The sequence below is a fragment of the Lates calcarifer genome, linkage group LG16_LG22 (assembly GCF_001640805.2).
Source record: "Lates calcarifer isolate ASB-BC8 linkage group LG16_LG22, TLL_Latcal_v3, whole genome shotgun sequence".
In the NCBI taxonomy this organism is placed as follows: Eukaryota; Metazoa; Chordata; class Actinopteri; family Centropomidae; genus Lates; species Lates calcarifer.
This window is the reverse complement of record NC_066848.1, coordinates 20,119,388-20,142,057: the sequence shown is the minus strand read 5'-3', so window position 1 is coordinate 20,142,057 and position 22,670 is coordinate 20,119,388. Positions and strand designations below refer to the sequence as shown.

At 42.0% G+C, this 22,670-nt stretch overlaps 2 protein-coding genes across 2 annotated transcripts; one reads left to right on the top strand and one right to left on the bottom strand.

Annotated features, from left to right (window-relative positions):
- The first annotated feature begins 5,740 nt into the window (after positions 1–5,740).
- Positions 5,741–9,121, top strand: adob (2-aminoethanethiol (cysteamine) dioxygenase b). The gene has a single exon (XM_018660792.2). The coding sequence runs from the start codon at positions 5,756–5,758 to the stop codon at positions 6,533–6,535; it is 780 nt and encodes a 259-aa protein (XP_018516308.1). The 5' UTR covers positions 5,741–5,755; the 3' UTR covers positions 6,536–9,121.
- Positions 9,122–11,294: 2,173 nt separating this feature from the next.
- Positions 11,295–14,175, bottom strand: LOC108872891 (early growth response protein 2b). The gene is made up of 2 exons (XM_018660790.2): positions 13,281–14,175; positions 11,295–13,104 (listed from the first exon to the last, which is right to left on the bottom strand). The coding sequence occupies exons 1-2, from the start codon at positions 13,453–13,455 to the stop codon at positions 12,005–12,007; spliced, it is 1,275 nt and encodes a 424-aa protein (XP_018516306.1). The 5' UTR covers positions 13,456–14,175; the 3' UTR covers positions 11,295–12,004.
- Positions 14,176–22,670: the final 8,495 nt, after the last annotated feature.

The window sequence follows — 22,670 nt, the reverse complement described above, 5'->3', positions numbered from 1 at the left end:
ACTCACATTCACACCTACAGGCAATTTAGAGTCACCAGTTAACCTAACGTACATGTGTTTGGACTGTGGGAGGAAGCTGGAGTACCCGGAGAGAACCCATGCAGGCACAGGGAGAATATGCAAACTCCACACAGAAAAGCCCCACGCAAACCAGGTTTCGAACCCAGAACACTTCTTGCTGTGAGGCAACAGTACTAACCACTGTTCCACTGCCCACGTGGTTTAGATCCCATTTCCAAAAATCACATTTTATGTGTTTTTTTTTTTTTTTTTCTGTCCAGACTTTCTAAAATCAATTGAGATACAATCTGGACATGCCCAAAAAATGCAATGTTTAGCTTCAGCTCATAGTAGTGGAGACCACAGCACAACATTTAAACTCTGTGGTTGGATGTTTCTCAGTGAAAATGCATCCTGGGAGTTGTAGATAACATCTTTCCTTCAATTTTATGCTCTCTGTCTTGTTCCTTTGACTTTTTACTCAGAGGCCCAGATATTTTCTCACACTGTTGTTGATCTTTCTCGTAATGACTCCACCAGTTTCACGTCAGCAGCTCCTTCAGCTTCACAACTCTATTAATTTAAGTGGACTTCATGTAGAGCACACCGCAACAAAACCCTCTGTGCCAGTGAGACGACTTACATGACAGCAGACCTCAGAAGAGTCTGTAGTCTACACACAACAACATACAGTCATTCTGCTGTTTACTGTTGTGTTATAAATATACAAGGCTTTGTGTGTGTATATGTGTGTGTGCAGTTTGGTCAGACAGCGACAGCCTGTTGCAGCATAATAATTCATCCTGTTTATTTGATTTGGAGGACGACCTACGCAGGGCTTCCACAGTTTGGCTCGACATCAGGGCTAAAACCGTCCGGGCTCTGAATCACGGCGTCTATTTTCAGCCTGCCTTCACTTCCTACTAATAAAAACAACATGTTGCTTCAGGAGAAGTGCGACGTCACGCCCTGACCGCAAAACACACCAAGGAGTATTTTTGGCGTACAAACGATGCCTGCGTGTCACATTGTGAGTAGGTGGGTGTCAAACTGATTTCACGAGACACAGGCTGAGGACTTTGGAGCTGAAAGGGAAGTGAGGAGGTGAGCTGCGTGGGAGCGGGTGACATCTCCACGGATGGGGCTGTTTGTGTCCTCATGATCACTACAAGTTCACTCACACAGACTCAAATTATATTTTTATTGTGGGTATTAAAAAGTCAACATAAGGGCAACCTGGTGGCTCAGTGACAGGAGGAACTATTACATTCTGGTTTCAAATCCGGCTCTGTTCACACCACACCACGTCGATGATGTGATCGCAAGAGGGGTGGTGAGGTTTTCATTAGTTGTTCCCTCGAATAAGTAGTTTGTGCCCGCAAACTTAATGATCCTTACTCTCCAATTACTTAAACAGGATTTAACACATCAAAATCAGCTTCACTAGTCATGAAGAGTATAACTCAGCCAATGAAAAGAGCTGTATGAGGCCTCCTGAGGCTCTAAAGGAGCTTTGTCAAGTTTGTGAAAATAAACCTAATGGTACCACAGTGATGTTGCATTTTGGGACGTTCATGATCCAGTGTTTGGGGGGGTTTGAACTATTTCACCAACTAGAAGTCAAAATATGTCATATCTGCTGCTTCAATTTGGAACAAATTTCATCTGTCTCTTCTCACTTTCAAAACACTTTTAATTGGTTTCATGAAGTTAATAATTTGTGAATTTCTTCAATTTATTCCATATATACTATGCCCTAACCACAATAAGTGGTTGCCTAACCTTGTACCTTGACCATAATGTTTCTGCAGTAATCTTTCCTTAATCTTAACCATATTATTGATGTCATGTGCAGATATGGTAGAACCTGAGAATTGCGTGAGGGTTTTTTTTTCTTGATGATTTCTTTGATGTTCTCGACTGGTGATAAGGTTTGCTGTGCACTTTGATGTGCGCTTCCTACATGTCGTCATGTATCAGGGCCACGGCATCGATGGAAATGCCATGTGGCATATACATGTTGCTAATGACAACATTAAGGAAGTTAATGATAACAAAGAGACACAAACTGACTACAAAGAGATACAAAACCACCAAATCGACTGCAAAGACACAAACTACAAAGAGACAAAAAACAACCACAAACAGATGCAAACGCCCCCCAAAGAGATGCAAAACAACCACAGAGACACAAACCGACCACAAAGAGACATGTGAACTACAATAAGACACAAAATCACCACAAAGAAAGGACAGACAACACTGAGGAAGTTAAAGAAAAGACTCTCAGTAGTCTGCTGACCGTCTGCTTGCCGCTATCACCACTCTGTATGCATGAATGAGCATAAACACAATGACTGCACATCGCTTACTCAGTAACAAGATACAGAAGAATAATGCTTTAAGTTTCCTGGGCGTAACTCCATTTGTATGTAGCTCATTGTTGCTCTGTACCACAACACTGATGAATCAATGTAAACACAGTTACTGTACAGCCTGATCATATGCAACATATACATGTAACAGTGTAGGGAGAAATCTGAAGTTCAGCTGTAAGATAACCATGTGGGACACTATGTTTTTTGATGAAATCAATTGAGGAGAGGGACGCAAAATCTGATCAAAAGTGGTCACTTGGATCTGGAAACAAAACACCAGGTCTGAACAGTCCTCTCCCACCCACTGCTTCCTGTTTCTCTCCGCAATAAACACAAATAAATCTGTTAATAGGCCGACAAATTCCACCAAACAAGTGTCTTTATTGAGATGAATTTCCATAAAGTAGGCTGTCATCTCTTTCTTTTTATGAGCGTGTGTGTGTGTGTGTGTGTGTGTGTGTGTGTGGTGTGTGTGTGTGTGTGTGTGTGTGTGTGTGGGTGGGTGTTTCCCAGTAGAAAGACGTCCAAATTAACTGCCTACATCTTTATAATGAAATGCCGAACGCGGATGCCACAAGTGAGTCACGCTCAGATACATGAGTCATTGTTGATATAGTGCAGGCTTGACTGTGTTTCTTATTCACGATGAAACAAAAAATCTTACTGTTTTTCGTTAGTGTTTTATTTTTGCTGACCCTCCAGCTGGATCAGTGTGATGGAAAAGCTGTCACATGACCTGCTGACACCAAACAGCCGAGCCACATTCCAAAATGTGATGCATGAAGATGACATCCACTTCTGGGTGGGATTATTCTGGGGTTCCACTGTGTGCGCCGAGACAATGCTGTTCATTTTTCACAGACGTCGACCGTGTCATGTGACCATCTGTTGGATCATTTCAACCCTTGGATAGATGTAAAACTTTCCTGGTTGAGGACAGTACAAACAATAAGAAACTGAGGTTAAAAAAAAAAATCTGCCTCACTAAAAATTGGAATCCATTTGTTCGTACCACTCTTAGGGGAGATGTCAACTACAAGTCCAGAATCCTTCCTTGTATCAAATTAAAGACTGAGGCTGTGTCTGAAATCTCTCCCTATGTATTAGCTACATTTTAGAGTGGCAGTGATATTGTGATTGACATCCACATTCACTCCCTGTGCCACTGTGGATTCTCTCCGGGTACTCCAGCTTCCTCCCACAGTCCAAACACATGCAGCTTATTGTCCGTAGGTGTGAATGTGAGTGTGAGTGGTTGTTTGTCTCTATATATGTTAGCTCTGTGATAGACTGGCGATCTGTCCAAGCTGTACTCTGCCTCGATAAGCGGTATAGGTGATAGATGAATGAATGAACATCCCCATTCATTATGCCACGGCGCTGACTGTATCTGCCCGCAGTTAATCGATGTACAAAGCCTTGCTGCCAAAACGTTATGTGAAAGTTTTGTAAAAGAGACATCTATAAAACCATTGACAGGACACCATCAACCATAAAATAGATCAATCATAATTCTTTATGTTATGATTTTTTAGTTCATGGAGGTTTTCTGTTTGTAAAACTTTCCCAGAGCCTGGGTAATGCAAAGTCTATGGGCAATATTAACACTAATACTCATGTGTAGTTATAATAAAGTTGATGCCAGCTCAAGTTCTTACACGTTAATAATGGTTATAATAGGGTTAATATTCTATACAAATATCATTTGCTTTTTATTATTTCAGTGTTTCTACTCATTATGTATTGTAAGTTTTTGTAGTCAGATTTTTAAAACGTTTATGTGTATGTTGACTGATAGACAGCTTAAATGTAGGCCACACTACACAGAGCCTTTGTGTTTCAGCTCTGTTGTTGACTTTTCCCTTCACAGTCAGTGCAGCTGATACCTTACATTTGTTGGCTGCATTTGAATAACTGGGGACAAAGATCATTAAAAGTTAAATATTCTGTGGCATGCTGGGTAATGTAGTGCATCTTCTTGGCAATTAGTTGAATTTGAAATAAAATAATTGATTCAGAGTAGGAGAATTATGATTGTATGACGGAATGTGACAACAAGAACTAGTCTTTTTTGTCAATGATCGAATTAAACGTTGTTTCGTGTTACTAAGCGTAGCCGTTATCGCCGAACTGACTACATATCCCACAATGCACGAGGTGTAAAATGTAAAGTGCAGTCTGGTGCGGACGTGTTTGACAGTTGTGCGAAAATGGGGTACTGAAGTCAATAAGACTGAGCGATTCTGAGTCAGATCCCGCCTGAAAATCACCTCCACACACTCACGTTGCCATTTACTCTTTGAGTTCTTTCCCTATATACAAATCCTCATGTGTTCATGAGGAAAAAACACGAATGAATGAACACGTGAAGGAGCTGAGAACAGATCGTACCGAATGGGCAATGAACGCCGTGTTAAGCTGACCGAAGAGAAGGAAAAAAGAGGTGAGGTCTCACTCTGCCCTCATCTCGGTCTACCACAGTGTCATCTTAAAGTGCGAGGCATTAAATAAAGAAAGCGAGATAAGTCCTCCTTAAATAAAAATATAAGTAATTCATTTTTTGTTAAAATTACATTTAAATTATTTTGTGACATTTTCTTATTTTTGTATATTTTTCTGTTGGACAGACATTAGGCCTCTGGGCACCAACATGTTTAAAGCCCCCATCCTCCATAGGAGTAAGACCCACAGAATGGCTGATTGTGTAGTGTCTCGCTCTCTCTCTCTCTCGTAATCTACACATCTTTTTCTTCATTTTACCCATCTATGTCATCATTTTGCATCTATCCTCACTTGTGTGTCTTTATGGTCTTTTTTTTTATGTCTCTTTGTAGTTGTTTTGTGTGTCACTTTGTGTCTTTTTTCTGGTTTTACTTCTCTGTAAAACCATGTTCTGTAATCCATCCATGAGTCTGTCCATTTACACACCAGTCTGTATGCTAACATAGACCACAACAACCCAGAGAGCAGTGCACATAATGGACAGATTTTTATTTACACTTAGGTTTGGATATGAAGGGTTAAAACCATAGATTTCTTTTTTCTTTCTCAGTCTTTTAGGATGAAGGTTTAGTTATTTTGATGTTTGTTGTTTTTATTCAGGCTTTTATCAGATTTTCACCCTCACTGACTTTATATTGTATGTAATTTTTCATACGTTAAGTGATGAAAAATATGTATTTTTTTTCACAAATTTCTTATGAAATCATGAGACTCTCAGAGGTCATACTACATACCATCCACAGGGCCTAAAATCCGAGGAGGAAGAAGTCAGCGGAGTGAGTCATCGTGCTAATAGACGACCTTTGGCGCTAGCCACAGTGCTACCGTTAAGGAACGACAAGTGTAGACCGGGCAGCGTCGTTCCTCGCTCCGGTATGATGCCAGGCGACAGCAACATGACCTCCATCGTTCAGAGAATAGCTCGGCAGGCTCTTGTTACCTTCAGGAGCCCGCCCCGGGTCGGCGAGGATGCCGGTAAGTCTTTCCTGGAGAACCACGGCAAACTGAAGAGCCTGATGACGGAAGTGCGAGCGGCGGACCTGAAGCTCGTCCCGCGGAGAGCCGACGACAGCACGCCCGGCGTGCCCCCTGCGCTCCCGTACCACCACGGGGCGCCCCCGGTCACCTATATGCACATCTGCGAGACGGACCACTTCAGCATGGGGGTGTTCCTGCTGAAGAGCGGCGCGTCCATCCCCCTGCACGACCACCCGGGGATGCACGGCGTGCTCAAAGTCATGTACGGCAAGGTCAGGATCAGCTGCTTCGACAGGCTGGAGCGACCATCCGGCAGCACGCAGGCTGCGCCTTCGCTTCCCCCGGCCCAGATGGGCGCTCTGCGGCGCTCCGTGCTCCGCTCCACCGGGGAGTACACAGAGGAGAGCGGCCCGTGCGTCCTCTCCCCTGACCGGGACAACCTCCACCAGATCGACGCAGTGGACGGCCCGACGGCGTTCATGGACATCCTGGCCCCGCCATACGACCCGGACGACGGCAGAGACTGTCACTATTACAGGGTTCTGACAGAAGCGGAGGTTAAAAACACAGAGCAGAAGGAGCAGAAGGAGAAGGAGGTCTGGCTCATGGAGATCTCACAGCCTCCGGATTTCTGGTGCGGAGGGGAACCGTACCCGGGCCCGGAGGTCTGCCTCTGATCCATCTGCAGCCGGCCGCAAAATGTCTTCTTTTCTCGGACTGGTCTGGTTTATAGACCTTATAGTGGCACAAGACCGGGGCTTCTGGACATGGTTGGGCAAAATTGAGCTAAATAAAGGGTCACTCTAAATCTTCCGTTTGTCAGGGGGCATGTGAGCCAGTCCAGGCTAGAGGTAAACCAGAGGGTCAACTTTGGGCCTTATTTACGACCAAGAATGTCACACTGCAGAATAGATTTTCCTTTACTTACAGCACAAAATTAGGTTACCTCATTGTTAGGTGCTGCTTGCAGTGCAGCAGGGGAAACACAGTAACAACAGCCTGTTAGTACTGTGATCCCTCGCTGTATCAGTAAGGATATTATTGCTGGCAAAGCAGGTCATTGAGTAATTTCCCCTCATCTTGCTCTCAATGCGCTTCCTGGTCCTATGGAGATACTATAGGAAACATTTCAGATATTAGTTTAACCCCCCCGAAAGGGAATTAAATCACTTTTACATGATGGATTTGCTCCATAATCCTCAGTTTTCTGATGTTACCCACGTCCATTTCAGCATTGATGTCTTTCTCTTATGTGGTGATGGATTTTTAAAAATATCCTAGACATTGTCCGAGAAGACATGTCTGTCCCTGTGTTGATTGACAGCTGTAACTACAGTCAGAGAGGATCCACAAGACTGTCCTTAAGAGTTCAGGGTCATCAGTATGTGGCAGAATATTCATGATTATCTACAAGTCAGAGATTTGATTCCTGCTGAGGTCACCTGAACGTATCTCCTTACTGTCCTTTGAAGGCAACAGTCCTCAGCAGTTTTCTGTCCTGAATTAAGGTTGATTAAATGTGGAATTTTGACGTCCAATAAGCAGCCATCCATCAGCCTAAAGGGAAAACTGAAAATCACCAAAATTGGAGTCAGGAATGACGCGAGCAGTGTGCTATAATAAGACCCTGAAAGTTATTTTTGCATGAGTAATGCCAAGAAATGACAGATTGATGATGTGCAGGGTGCTAATGCTGCGTTCCAGAAAAGTTCAGAAGTTTGAATTTGCTGCTTGCATCTTGGTCGAAGTGATTGTTTCAAGTTTTCGATTCCACAATGGAGATTAGAGAAAGAACCTCGACATCTCACAGCAATCCTTTTAATGACCTTTAAATACACTACATTTCAGCTTTCAGTATTGCATGAACTTCAGTCTAAAGGAAGTACTTGCCGATAATATTTATTTAAAATGTGCACTTATTACTACTATATTTATTCCACATATTAGCTGTTGCATGAGGCATGCATTTTTACAACACTGAAACATAATGTCTGGAGATATAATCTACTTCCTGGGAATTCCAGACTTCTGACCGCATCTTGAATGCAGCATTAAAAGCAAATCTGTCCGAAGCTGAGTCGACCTGAGCTGAGCTGTCTCTGTTGAAGTTGCCCGGGACCACAGAGGGACTGTGTCGATGTGTTTTGATTGTCTTCCTGCTTCAGGCTTTGTGATGTTTGTTTTGTCAGATGAAGAAACCGCGTGAACCTTCAGGTCGCTTCTGGAGACGTGAAAGCTCTCTAAAACTGCAGGTTCTCTCGCGTCGTGATGTAGGACTATACGAACTGTAGACTGCCTTCTTTTTAGAAAAGTTTGATCCTCAGGTCTGTGTTTGTGATTTGTACCGCCGACTGATTTTAGGAGATTGTTTGACAGATGTGCACTAATTAAGGCTTCTTAGCACAGACTCTGACTGTCTTTGCCACATGAGGACAAAGAGGAAGAGAGGAAAGAGAATATCAGTGTGATTACAGAATAAGAGTCATAAAAATGTTTTTGTCAGTTTGAGGTTGGATGTAATCAGAAATGCAGGGTGAATCTGAGGGTTGGGTTTATGATAAAGTTTATAGAGTGAAAATTGTGATTATTTGCAGCTCAGCAGCTCATGACTGAGGCGAAAGAAACTGCTGAACAAATACTCTGCTACTTAAAATCAGCACTCAGCTGTAAAGTAACATCACAGTTCATGTTGGAGATTTCATTCAAAAAAATTATATACAGTATGCACTATTGAAAAATGATGCTTATTCTGAAACAAGTAAAGCACTTATAGTCATATAAAGACCTCTGCTCATAAAGTGTTGGAGAATGAGACTGTCTGAAATGTCAAATGATGCATTTTGGATGAATCTTATCTCAGAAATGAGGGGGAAAAAAAAATCCATTTGAGAACAGTGAATGAGACTAATGTGCTGTAGTTGAGTCACTGTGGGAATGTAGACGATACAGCTCTTATAATTAGCTCTTTAAATCAGGCCTGAGTCTAGAATCAGATTCTCCTAGTTGGTGTTAAATGAACAGTAAATGTATCAAAGTATTTTGCCTGTAATGAAGATTTTCTGTGTGTTCATATAAAATGTGCTGTTTATTTTGCCTAAGCACGTCTGCTTCATTCACTTCCAAGTGTGATGAGCTGTTGTTGAAATTACAAAAAAAAAAAAAGAGTTCAGCAAAGCAACTCGATCTCTTCGACGGGTTTTGAATCAAGTTGCAGACCTAAACCTTTTTCGTACTTGCAATAAAACTTTTGCATTTCCAAGCAATGCTGTGTATGACTGAGATGCCAGTGTGTGTTAAAAACTGTCATGACCTGAGGCTGAAGTTAAATTGGAAAAAAAAAAAAAAATCATGTGAATGTGACATTTTTACAACTCAATTAGACTCAAAATGTTAATGCAGCAAGTACATTTCTGCAAAGATGCGTGTTAACTCCTCTGCAGGTTTATACAGAGAAGAGCGTCGTGAGTAAATGTAGGTTGTGTATCCCTGTGAGTCACACAAATTGACCACTTGAGTCCGTTTTCTGTTGTGTGCTCAGTTATCCACATTTGTATGATTTGTTGTGTCTTTCTTCTCTATGGACAGCAGGCTTTTCACCACGCAATTTGGCCTTTATTTTATGTAATTGCTTTATATTTGAACCATAATTTCAACAGAAGCTGCCATCCTATTTTATGATCTTCCTGGTCATGCTGCAGCTGTTTCACATTAGAAGCCAACCAGTGATTCAGACAGACTAATGCATCCCCCTCTCTTGGAAAGCTTTAACTGCACTCATCACATCTGCAGGATATGATGAGTGTCACTGGCATTAGCTTAACATGAAAATAAGAGTAAATTAATGAGTGACTCACAACATGATTTTTTTGCATTTCTTAAGTCTTCTCATGCTAATTAATCAAATAAAGCAGATAGCCATAGCATGGTCACCAATAGTTTTAGTCTGGCAGGCAGTGGTCGATGGCATCGTGACCCATGGAAGTGTGTCAAAATTGGAAGGTGAACAATAAAATCAGTGATAGTGGTCATCCAAGTTCGGAGGAATCAGAACCATCAGTTACATTCACACCAAACTGCTGGAGGAACACAAGTCTGTAAAATGTAACTGAAGCATTAAGATTCCCCTTCATTGGAGCTAACCAGGGAAAATGGACACAAACCCAAAACACACTAAAGTGGTTTGGCTAGGGTGTCCACATTTTTTGGCCATGTAAAATATTTTAAAGGTGCAATATGGAAGTTTTTGCTGTCACTGCATAGCAAACGGTAGCATTAACAGCTGTTTAGAACTATTCCAAAGTGGTATCATGAGACAGGACGGGCCAGGGTTAGCAGGTTAATATGCTAATGTCAGTAGAAGAAACGTCATAGAAATAGAAGCAAGAGTGTTGATCAGAGTTGCCTTTTTTGCTTAAACTGTTGCTGAACTTGCAGTGTTTAAACTAATTATGCTAATATGCAGCAATAGCAAAAACTCACATATAGCACCTTTAAATACTTACTGAAAATAGCAGCTTTTCTCATTCTTTTGATCTTATCACATTATCGTTATCAGCAGATGAAGATTAGAGAATGGCTGTTGAAGACCACGTTATATGAGGAAGAGCTCCAGCAGATAAAATCAGGTGAGATTGTTTTGTTAACAACGTATGCCAAACTGATCTAAATGAAAGAGTAGCAACAATGAGCAGCCTCACCAACTGAACAAAACATTTATTTGCATCGACAAGAAGCATCAGTCCAGCAGAATAAAAGCTTTAGTGCTCGACTTATTTGCATAAAAATTTTAAACACAAAAACAGAACTTTTATTTGTCCAGTGTCTCTATCTCTCTTCTCTCTGTTTATCACACATTCATCAGGTAGAAATGCTGGTCAGGTCTTTACAAGTATCAACATGTCTGTGCATACACCTGAAAACATTCCAAAAATAAAAATCTATCCAGAAAGTAACAGATGATCAGGCTACAGTCTCATAAAATCCCAACAAAGTAACACGTGTTGTTTGTAATAATGTATAAACCAGTATCAACTCTTCTTCATGCATGTAAGTAAATGTCTAATATGATACAAAACCAGGTTTAAAAAAGGCTTCATTTTGCTGCTTTTAGCCAATGAAAATCTCAGTTTCACACGTTAGCCACGGCCTAATTTGTGATGTCACACCACCTCTTTGGGACACTCTGACATCACCTTGGCCCCTCCTTTCCTGTTACTGCATTAAAGCATAATCTTGTCAAATATGTTGCAAGCTCTAGAACTTCATGCTAATACATGTTGGAATGTAATCACTGAATTGCATCAGTTTGTATGTTACTAGAAAATCTTCAAAATGCGGCAATCTAGAACTTCAGTATATTCTTGGATGTAATCTGATAGATTTTCCTTACTAGAAACCAAATGCGGAGAAATTCTGTGTATTGTAGTTTTCAGTGATTTTGATTTGGTGAACGGGCCATTCAAGTGAAGCTGTTTTCAAAGAATTAAGTGAGGGTCAAAAAATCCCCTCGAATACTGGTGTGACTTTTTATATTTTTCTCAAAATAGATTTTGTGCATCTAACTGCAGTTGAAACCAAGAAACCACCCACAACTTGGGGGCTGTGCAGCAGCAGCAGCAGCAGCAGCAGCAGTAAACTGTCCTGCAGCGCACAGATTCAGTTAACTTGCAGGATTCTGGTCTCATCTTTGCAGCCTGAATTGTAATTGAATCCCTGAGAGCATGAAGCACAGAGTGTAGACACAAAATGCCTTGCCACAGAGCACTAAAGGAAACTGTAGCAGTTGGGCACAATCTGGCACACATTCTGAAAACACACTGACACACCATCTGCTTTATATTATAAACCAAAATCCCTTTACAATTTCTGTTAATAATCTGGAGCAGTGATTGACGAGTGAGGAATTGTGTTTTAGTTAATGTGATAAATAATGAAGAAATGTCCAAACGCATCATGGGGGTTTTGATTCTCCCTGATTTTGCAGATATGGCTTCGGAAGAGTTTCCCTCCACTTTTCTGAGAACAGTGAACTAAATGATAAAGTTTGGGCTCTGTTGACAGGCGGAGTGTGGCGGGAGCCCGTACAGCTCGTGTTCAAATTGAGAAAAGTTTACATTCAGCAGCATCGGGGTCGTGCGCGGTGAGGATTAGGACGCAGAGGATTTTTTCTCCTTCTGCCTCAGGTGAATCTTCATGTGCCTCCTCCTCTCGTCGCTCCGGGCGAACTTCCTCCCGCACTGGTCGCAGGAGAAGGGTTTCTCCCCGGTGTGCGTGCGGATGTGGGTGGTCAGGTGGTCGCTGCGGCTGAAGTTCCTCATGCAGATGCGGCACTGGAAGGGTTTGTGGCCCGTGTGGATGCGCAGGTGCCGGCTCAGCTCGTCCGACCGAGAGAACCTGCGGTCGCAGCTCTCCGCCGGGCATGGGTAGGGCCTCTGGTGGACGGGCGTCTTGCTCGGCCGGTTCGGATACTTCCTGGGTCTCAAGATCGGCCTGAGAGGGAGGTTCTGGTGGCTGGGGAAAGCAGCGGCCATCGGACCGTCGGAGGCCGGCGAGGGCGCGCCGAGCGTAAAGTTCCTGATGGTGTTGAGAGGCGTGAGAGGCGGGGGCACCCTGAGGGAGTCCAGCGCGTACGGGAGGGATTTCCTCTCCGGGAAAGCCGTCTGGATGTCTCTCTGGCAGCTCTGCTGGTAGAAGCCCCCGTACTCGGGCATGATGGAGAGCAGCGCGGCGCCGTCAACGGTCGGTTTGGGCGCTGAGTTGTAGGTCGGAGGCGGGTGGTAGGCCACGGCGCACGTGGACGTCGCCAGGTAACCCCCCGCCGACTGGTCTTGGTACATGTCCCCGCTGCAGGAGTAGGAAGGGGCCGGGTGTGGGTGGGTGTGGGTGTGCGGGTGCGGGTGCGGGTGAGGGGGCGCGTACATGTGGCTGATGTCCGGCGGGCCGTGCGCCATGGTGCCGTCCCCCGCGTCCACTACCTCTCCTCCTCCTCCTCCTCCTCCTCCTCCTGCGTAAATATCGGGAGAAGCCGGAGGCGATCCTGACAAGGCGGCCGGACCCGGGGTGGCGATGTCAGCGCTGACCACGTTGATGACGTCCCCCGGTGTCCACGGTCCTCCCGCGCCTCTGGAATCCACCGAGAACTTGCCGGTGAACGCCACGGGGTGCGTGCGTAAAGTTGCCACGTACTGCGCCAAGTCGCCCTGCAGAGGCAGCACAGGTGCGCTCTTCTCGTCGAACAGAAGATTTCCTGGAAAATACACCAAAATACAGCCGGTTAGAATGAATGGAAACACAGTTCATCTTTAAAGCTGATGCATCGCACGCCCAACACGACTCTATTACCTAGACCATTATGGTGCATTCAAAAACAATTTCCTCACTTTTCACCCAAACCGCTCCAGAGCAAATGACACAAACTCTTACCGCCTTCATCCTCATCAGGTTTCCCTTCATGTTCTTCCTCCCCTACAGCCTCTTCTTTAAAAACAATCGAGGTCTGTGAAGACAGCCCCCCCTCCGCTGTGTACATATCTTTAGGAATACCATCTACAATCCTGCTGAGAGACGCAGAAACCTCATCAACTAGTTTAGCGGTCATTCTGTCTCTGAGATGGAGATTTCGGCTAATTATATATTCGAGTCGGTTTCTCCAATTTGCAGCCTGACCGATTCTCAAACATTATGAATATTTTCCTTCATTTTGTCTGTTCCGCCTCTCATCTCTTGTAAATAGCTCCTGGATGGTGCAGTATGGTTATAAAGGGAATCTCTGGGTGTCCCGTTACGTCATTTACCAAATATGGACTTGGGATTTGAAAAAAAAAAAAAAAGAGAGCGAGAGAGAGAAACAGAGGGAACTCCAGAAATAGGTCTGGTGGAGCTTGTCGTGACGAAACGTGGAAACACTTAAAGTGACACGTTTGGGTTTAAATAATTGCAAAAGTCTCACGGATCTGAATTTTGTGGATTTTATTTTCACACCTATCGCAAACATCAGCGCGCGCTTCACGCCGCTCTCGCCTCCTGTACAGGAAAAAGAAAAGGTCCCATCATTCGGAATTCCGGTCACACTCTCTCCATAAATGGATTCTCCGGCGGTGAGGTGAGAAGATCCCTGTCTGCTTATATGGCTGGTATCCGGGTAAATTTGTGTTACATTATGTTGTCTTTGTGCCAGATGAGCCCACACACTGACTCCATAGACCCATTTGTTTTCTCTCCTGCCTTGTCAGGAACTGATTACTGCCCTGATTGGGTCGTTGAGATAGATGGGGTGATTAGTGAAAGAATAATCGTTTAATTCATTTCCCTCAGAGGCTGGTTGGTCTTGTTTAAAAAAAAAAAAAAAAAAAAACTGGACTGGAGAAAATCATGCATTTATAATTTAGTCTTTGAGGAAGAGGCACATGTGCTTTTAGAGAGAGACATGCAGCTGCAGATATTTCAGGATTCAGAGGACAGACTTCAGACATGGGTGTGCTCTACAAAAAACTCAAATTATTCATAAAATTCAAAGAAAAGACACAGGCCTATTAAAACCAATGTTTTTGTCCAAAGAGTCCATTACATACATCATGGAACTGATGTGAACTGAGATCTCTAGCATCAACAACCTACCCAAAAACAATGTGGGGAAAAAGTGTAATGTTATCTGCAGTTTGATGGTTTAAATATATAGACATTTCTCATTCATTCTATTTAATGTAAATGTTTCATATTCTTTTGGAATTTGTGATCTTTTATGGTGAATAGTGAGCTTGACAGCCAATCAGGTAAAGGTTGAAGTTTTTCACTGCCATCGCTCTTCTGTGGATCAGTCATTTCTAAAGCAGCCGACAGGAAAGAAACCCAGACCCTAACTGTTTCTCAATTCTCAACTTCAGTAAACCTGTTAGTTCATTTTCATGCTCACAGGATGTGTGGTCTGTGGCGTCTATCCCAGCATGCACTGGGCAAAAAGCAGGGAAACACACAAGACAAGTCATCACACAGCTGAAACACATAAACGCATCAAAGTGGATAGAGATCCCTGTTGCTTATGTTTATCAGAAAACAATTTACTGATAATTTGACTCTTGGGTTCATTTTTTTCATTTGTCTCTTGTGTATTTGAAGCTCTGTAAAGTAACCAATCCAGAAATCGCCTCCATGTGTAAACTGTTAACTCATGTGGGAACAAGAAAAACTGGAAGCTTTCAGACGTTGCAACCTGGTCTTAGAGGAAATTCAAATATGGACAAATGCTGTATAAATTCTGGTTTTACAAGAAGTGGACTGTGTAAACTCAACCAACGTCAGTATTCTTTAAAGTCCCATAAACCTTGGTTTTAAATCTTAATATATTACATATTTCAATAACTATGACTAAATAATCAATAAAGCTTTAGCTTGGAACTACTAACTAATACTAATACTAATACTAATACTACTGCTTTGCTTTTTTAGTACCGTATGGGTGTGGTTTGTTTTGACTTGATTGACTGCGCTGACAATGAAAACAAACAGGTCCAAAACTGTCAAGAAACATTGATTCATATGCTGCAAAACTGTGTGAACTTCAGCAGAACATAAGTCATGAAGGGCGTCGACGCTCACAGTAAGAAACTGAATGTGAGAATAGATTTTTGGGCCTTTAAATAGAAGTGCAAAGAGCAAAACTGACCAAAAGCTTGATCTAACTGTACTGTGAATATCTGACTTTACTGAACTGAATAGACTGTGTTAGGTTTTTCTTGGTAAATTACAGAAAATGCAAACTTGTGTTAGAACACAGAGGATATTGTGAGGGCGGGCTGGGCCGCACGGACATGTCTGAAATGAGCACAAATGAAATATCACTGACTAACTGTTGTAACAACAATTAAGTTTTAGAAACTAGTGTATCAATTATGAATCCATGGCCCCGCTCAGAGCTGGCATTAACATGCGTCTTGGGTGACGTGGTTACAAGTGGGCAGCCGTAAGTGTGTCAGATCACACCAGGCATCTGTCTACAAATAACCATGTGCATTGTTTCTGTTTGCAAAGATCTGTGGCTTAGTCTGGTGGAAATGAAAAAAGAAGAAGAAAACAAAACATTTAAGTTTAGTGCGTTCCAGGCAAATCAAACCTCACGTTTGACACATTTGCAATATATCTCTATGGGATTTTTGAAATTTTGAGACATTGTAGACAAAGGCAGCTTATGCTATTTGAGAACCAAATAAATGGGTACATATTTAGTCCTCCAGTGTGTTGACATGTTCGTATACACACTGCTTAATGATTGTGGCCATATGCGGTCAAGAGATTTAATTGCTCAGACCACTTGTGGTCAATCTCGAAACATTCTCAATGCATCTTTGGTGCATTCACACTCGAGCTGTCCATCTGTGACTGGATCATCCAAGAAGCATATTAATGCCAGATATGAACAGGGCCCATGATAGCTGCATAACCAAACCATTAGTCCATCCAGCACTGTGGTGCAGAGTAAAGTCTAATCCAAAAATGAAACTGGACTAAATTGGCTGTAATATATATTTATTTTCATTATTAAATTAATCCCCTATCATTTTATCATTTAATTAGTCAGTTGTTTGGTTTGTAAAAAATCTGAAAATTGTGAGAAATGCTGCCACAATTACCCCGAGACCAAACTGACACCTTCACAGTGGTTGTTTTGTCCAAACAATAGTTCAAGCCAAAATAATTAATCATATTAAATGTAAAAACAACAAATCCTCACATATAAAAAAATGAATCCATGAAATCATTCTCATTTTACATGAAAAATTACTTAAAGGATGAATAGAATAGTTGGCAATTATTGTTTTGTCAATCACCTAATTGTTTCAGCTCTTGTAGTTGCTGTTGGGTTTAAACTTTACTAAAGCATCAGCAGGATTAGAAAGTGTCATAAAATAGTCTCTCCCACTTGAGTAGAATGCTTAAGTAAATGTACTTAGTTACTTCCCACCACTGGAACACCTGGAATACACACTGATGTGTAAAAGCAGTGGAGTTCCTCAGCAGTTACCAATATTCATGGTCTCCAGAGGATGAATCTTAAAGATTTTGATGACCTATGGACGTTTTCTTTAGTAACAGCTTCAGGTCTAAATTTCCATTTTTACACAAAAAAATATGCCCAGAGGATTTTGGGCTCCTCGTGAGCTTTACTCTGGTATCAAGCAGGAAAAACAGTCAGGATGGAAAAGACTGAATGTGCCTAGATATTTGGAGTGCAAACAGAACATATTTAAAGTGTGTCTGTTTGATTTGTTAATGTGGTGATTAGAAAGTTGATGAAGCTGAAGCCTTCTGCTGGATCACTGAGCTGTGGAGACGAACAGAGTGAGCAGGAGGACTGCAGCTCTCCGAGCCTTTTGAACGCCCACAGTTACAAAAATGTTGGTGTGTATTGTCGTTGTGTGGCGAACCGCCCACCCTGTGGCAGATGGGGGTTTGGTTGGACCATGCACGCGCACACACACATGCACACACACACACACACACACACACACACACACACACACACATACACACACACACTGCAATGAACAGACTCAGAAAACACATGCACACACTTAGGAAACACACACTCTTTCTGGCGCTTTAACTCAAACACACACCCACACACACATGCACACATGCACACACACACACAAGTACACACTTTTACTTTTTCTCAGTGTAACTCTTTCTCTTTCTCTCTCTCACACACACACACACTGACACACTTAGTGAATCTATGTAACAAATGTACACACACCAACACACACTTTCTCTGTCAGTATCTGTCGAACACACACACACACACACAAACCCACACACACACAAATCTTTCTTTTTCCTCACGTCACATCACACACACACACACACACACACACAGCTCCGTGGGGACGGTGCCCTGCTTCCACCCTTCGCCCACGCTCCTCCAGGCCGCTGAGGCTCTGGGGGTTTTTTGGTTTTGTGTTTGGTGGCTCGAGGTGTCAGCCGGGGGTCCGGCGGCTCGGCAGACCCCACCACGCCGATTAATCATCTGTCATCTGTGGTTTTTGTTAATATGGATCTTTGTCTTCATCCCCAAACGACGCTCAGATCGGGCCGGCCGGCCTGCTTACCGCCTGCCGCCCTCTTTTCCATTTTTGCAACCAAACGTCACCGAAAAGCAACAAAAACAACCAAACTGCCGCTTTCTGTGGCTTTCTTTCACCAAGTCGAAGGTTTCATGCGGTCATCATCTGCTGTTCGAGCTAATGTTGTCACCTTTGAACCTTCATATAGACACCTCGCTTTTGTAACATCAAAATTACAGCAGCAGTAACAATAGGCTGCTTTTCTTTGGTAAAGATAAAGAAATTTGAGCACTCAAGTTTTCTCACTTCATTGACACACCAGTGCACTTTTTTCCCCATTTACCTCATGCTAACTGCTGCTAGCTGCTTCATATAGTAATCCAGTCATTACAAACACCTCCCTCCAAATTCATAAAAGCATTTTAGTCTACAGAGAAATCTACAGAGATGCCTCTCTTCAGTCCTCAACAAACTTTGTTGATATTTATCTCACTTTTGCTGCATTATTTTACTTTCCATTTGAATATATTTTAGTTTCCATTTGCACATTTATTATTTTAAAATGTCAATTTTAGATATTTCAAACTTAATTTTATCCAGATTTCTTTAATCATGTCTTCTTTGTTGCAGTAACATCCCAGTTTCTCCACATAGATCAGCACAGTTTGATCTCTTTTTCACATGTGATCTGTAAGTTTGGATGTTCTCTGAAGATACACCAAAGCTCTTTCTGAACAAGCGATCCCCCTCCTTTGAAAAGTATGACCCAGTCAGGTTGAATCTCTTTTTTGACAAAAGATGCTCAGACTCTAAATAAACACCATAAATCATCTGAATTTTCTGCTAACATTCATGACAGAATGGTAGGTGTTTGTTAAATGGATGATGACTCACTTCGGATGGAAACACTTGTTCTAGTTTATCCTGCAGCACATGTTGGAATTTTGGGTGAAAATCGAGAGTTATATTACAAATTAGTACAGATAAATGTTTAATAAGTAATTCAGCAAGGCCTTAAAGTACCTCATACTCTAGTATGAAAGTACCTTAAAATTTAACTTGTGTTAAACCAGTAGGTGGTGTTTAATTTGGTGAGGGGAATTTCCAGGCCTGGTTTAGATAGGCAGATAACAGGGGCGTTTGTACAAAAAACAAAGCACCATAAATCATTCTGATATGATTGTATGCTTCGTAATACGCCACGTAGGTGTTTCTGGGTTTTCTCATTTTGGAACTAAATTTTTCATCAGCCTGCGGATGAGTCAGGGTTTGGGAGGTTTCGGTGATAAACCCACTAACCAAGCCATCAATAGAAGCGATTGCATATTCATGGGAAATGTATTGACTGCTGAGTGTCGGATAATAGACAGGCACATCAATGACCGTGGAGCCGCAGTGAATGGCTTCAACATTATCTCTGGGACCCAGAATGTGTTCTCGGTTACTCTCAGAGCTCATATCAAATGAGGATAATTAGCCTTCAGGAAGGATCAAGTTTCAAATCACTTCTATAACGTTTATCAAACCAAAGAACCAGAGATGGAATAAGACATGTTGTGTTGAGGTAGATAATCTGGAGCTGACATGTCCAGCTTTGAAAGCATAAATTGAACAAAAACTGAGAATTATCTATGGAAGGATGTAGCTGCACTTCAGTTGCAAACTGGTAGATGACAGGAAACTCCACATGTAACATTTCATATTATAGAATTATGGGCTGAGTCACTTAAATAGGCACAAAAATAAAGGAAATGTTGTTCATACAAAAATAAAGAATATGACATCAGAAACATCAATTAGGCTGCAACCACAATGCATTCATTGTAATTTAGTTTTTAAAGCCTTTCCTACCATTTCCATGTTGCGCTATTGTTTGAATGTATTTCTAATCAAAGCTGCTTCTACCAGCCAAAATCTCAATTTAGCAACTCAGCAGAAATACATAGGGTTTCAGTGAAAATGCACTGAATGTAAATTATTTATACACATTCATATGAACTTGTAAAAAATCAAATTAGGGCTGTCATTATAGATGAATCTTATGTAAAGGCAGAAAGTGGCAAAAATGTGAATCCCAATTTCCCAGAGCCTAAAGTGACATCTTAAAATGTTTCACTCCATCCAACAAACAGTCCAAAGCCTACAGATATGTAGTTTACTATTATATAAGACAAAGAAGAGCAGCAAATGCTCATATTCAAGATGCTGGGACCAGAGATTGCTCTGCAGTCCTACTTTTTTAAAAAAATGACTGAAATGATGAAGCAGTTATCAAAATGGCTGCTGGATTTTTTTGTGGATCAACTGATCAATTGATCGTTTCATGTCTCAGTAAATCAAAAATCTATCATCTCCCATAAAAGTAACATCTATGATGAAAAGTCCACAACTAACAACTAACTCTAGGCCTTTTGCTGACTCCTGGCATCTTCATAGGTCAGAAATCTTAGAGCTAGAATCAAGCTTTAACATTGATAACAGAGGGACATGTGGAGAAAATCTAAACTGCTAAACATATTTTACAGACTGAATTTGAAAGCAGAAGACCAGAGAAGAAAACCTTCACAAATAAGTTTGATTATCACTATACTGTATGTCTGCATTATGTAACTCTTGGAAATACTGGTTCGATATTTCTGGTGTAGTCCTTTACGAGACAAAAGGCCTAACATTATGAACACTGATCATATTTGACTCTGATTTCAACAATCTCAGGGTATTTCAGCAGTATTTTTTGGACTTAATCAAGATCATTCTCTACACACAAACACATAAATACCAATACTACACACACATATTTATCAGCAAAAATCAGTTCTTTTCCTTGTAAAACTAAATATGAAGTTAGTCTATGGGTTTTACCCTCTGTGGCTGCCTAGTTGACAGACAAGAAAAGTGGATTTTCATTCTTATGTATCAAACTCACTTGAAACCCTCAGTGAAGGGGAGTTCTCCTTCTCCTCCGTCGGGGGTCCCACCGAGACGACGTCCACCGGGCCTCGTCCTCCAGAGAGAGGGACGGAGAAAGAGAAAGAGAGGAGTAAGCTAGAGAGGGATGTGAGATGCTTCCTGAGGTGGACGCAGCCCGACGTTTGTCTGTCCGACCACGAAGTTACCCGCTCCTCTGGGTTTCTGGCTCGCCCCCGGAAAGGGTCATCATCACCCGGGGTCTGAGTGGGCTGCCAATGACAAAAAGAGAGAGAGGGAGGGAGAGAGGGAGAGAGAGAGAGAGAGAGAGAGTGTGTGTGTGTAGTGGGGGGGAGAAACAATACAATTGTTCCCACCTCACTTTGCTTCCACCCTCGCAGTTAAAATTGTTATGGTAATGAAGTGGATTTTTTGCTGGACAGCAGATTGTAACAGAGAGATGTTTCTTTGACTGGAAGTGGAGGCCGGAGATGTTCGGCAGCCAGATAGCCCTGCCTCACCCTGTAGCAGGGCAGCTGCTGCTCTGGACACCAAGATGATGATGATGACTGTGGCAATGATGACGATGACAATGACATGTACAACACTTTATTATTAAAGTGGAGAAACTTTAGCACTTTAAAGGATAACTCTGGTATTTTTGAACCTGGTCTTATTTCTCATGTTTTTGGCTGTAAATGATTGATAGAGAAATCTTCAGAATCGTTGCAGTATTGAGCAAGAACAGTGTGTTTAAGAATTAATTCCTTTTTGTTCAATCAGAAACATTAGTATATATCACTAACAGACTCCATGAACAAAAACTGTCAGCTGCCTAAATCAGTTCGTTAGTTTCACTCCGTGATACTCATGAAAAGGATTTGAATATTTTTGTCACCACTGAAAGAATGTAATCGCTGGGATGGACGTAGTCTGACATAATCGAAGAACAGCAAGGTAGCATCTGGGATGGCCCACATACACCCTAACAAGAAAATTAACATGTCCGAATTTTTTGTATTTTCCTGCCTATTGTGACATCTCCTACAACATGTTCCTTTGTGTTGACCAATAGGATGACATAACAGTCTCTTAGGGTTATATTACTGCCTGCCTTGATTTGGCACACTCTGGACAGCGTGTTTACAATTTCTTGACCCTCCTCCCTGATGACATGCGAGCATGTAAATGATGATTGGTCAGGGTTAAACCTGTAGTATTGCCAGTCTCCTGACCAGGATGCAGCAAGAATTTATGGCACTATGATTGACTATGATAGACAACCGCCCCACCGTGCTGGCTCTCCCTTTACACAGATGATTTGTAACCCCCCAATCCATGTTTCAACCATTTATACAGACTGGTGAGGCAGAATAAAGGCTAAACATTCCTGCCCTGAAGGTGCTTATGAGAATACTATGTTAGGTAAGGTGATGAGTGATAAACTAATCCCCTCACAGTTAAATAGCTGTTTAAAGCTGTTACTGTATGGTGTGAGAAAGCAACAAAAAGCTGATTTTTTTGTCTTTTTATGTGTGTTTGAATCTATACATGCATAAATACATGTGTGTGTGTGTGTGTGTGTGTGTTAAAGGGTTTGCCAGAGCAAAAAGGGCAACCCCCTCATCCTCTTCAGGGGGCTGAGTGGGCGGATGGTCCTCAGCAGATGGATTGCTGCTCGCCACTAGTCTCTGCATAAACCTGAAACAGACAAAGTGTATGAATGTATAAGATACTCTCATATTTTGTTGTTATTTGTTAATGATTCAATTTGTTGTTAAATGGATCCAACATTTGAAAAGCGTTTATTTTGGTTTGCTTTTTGTTTCAGAAAGAGAGAGATGGT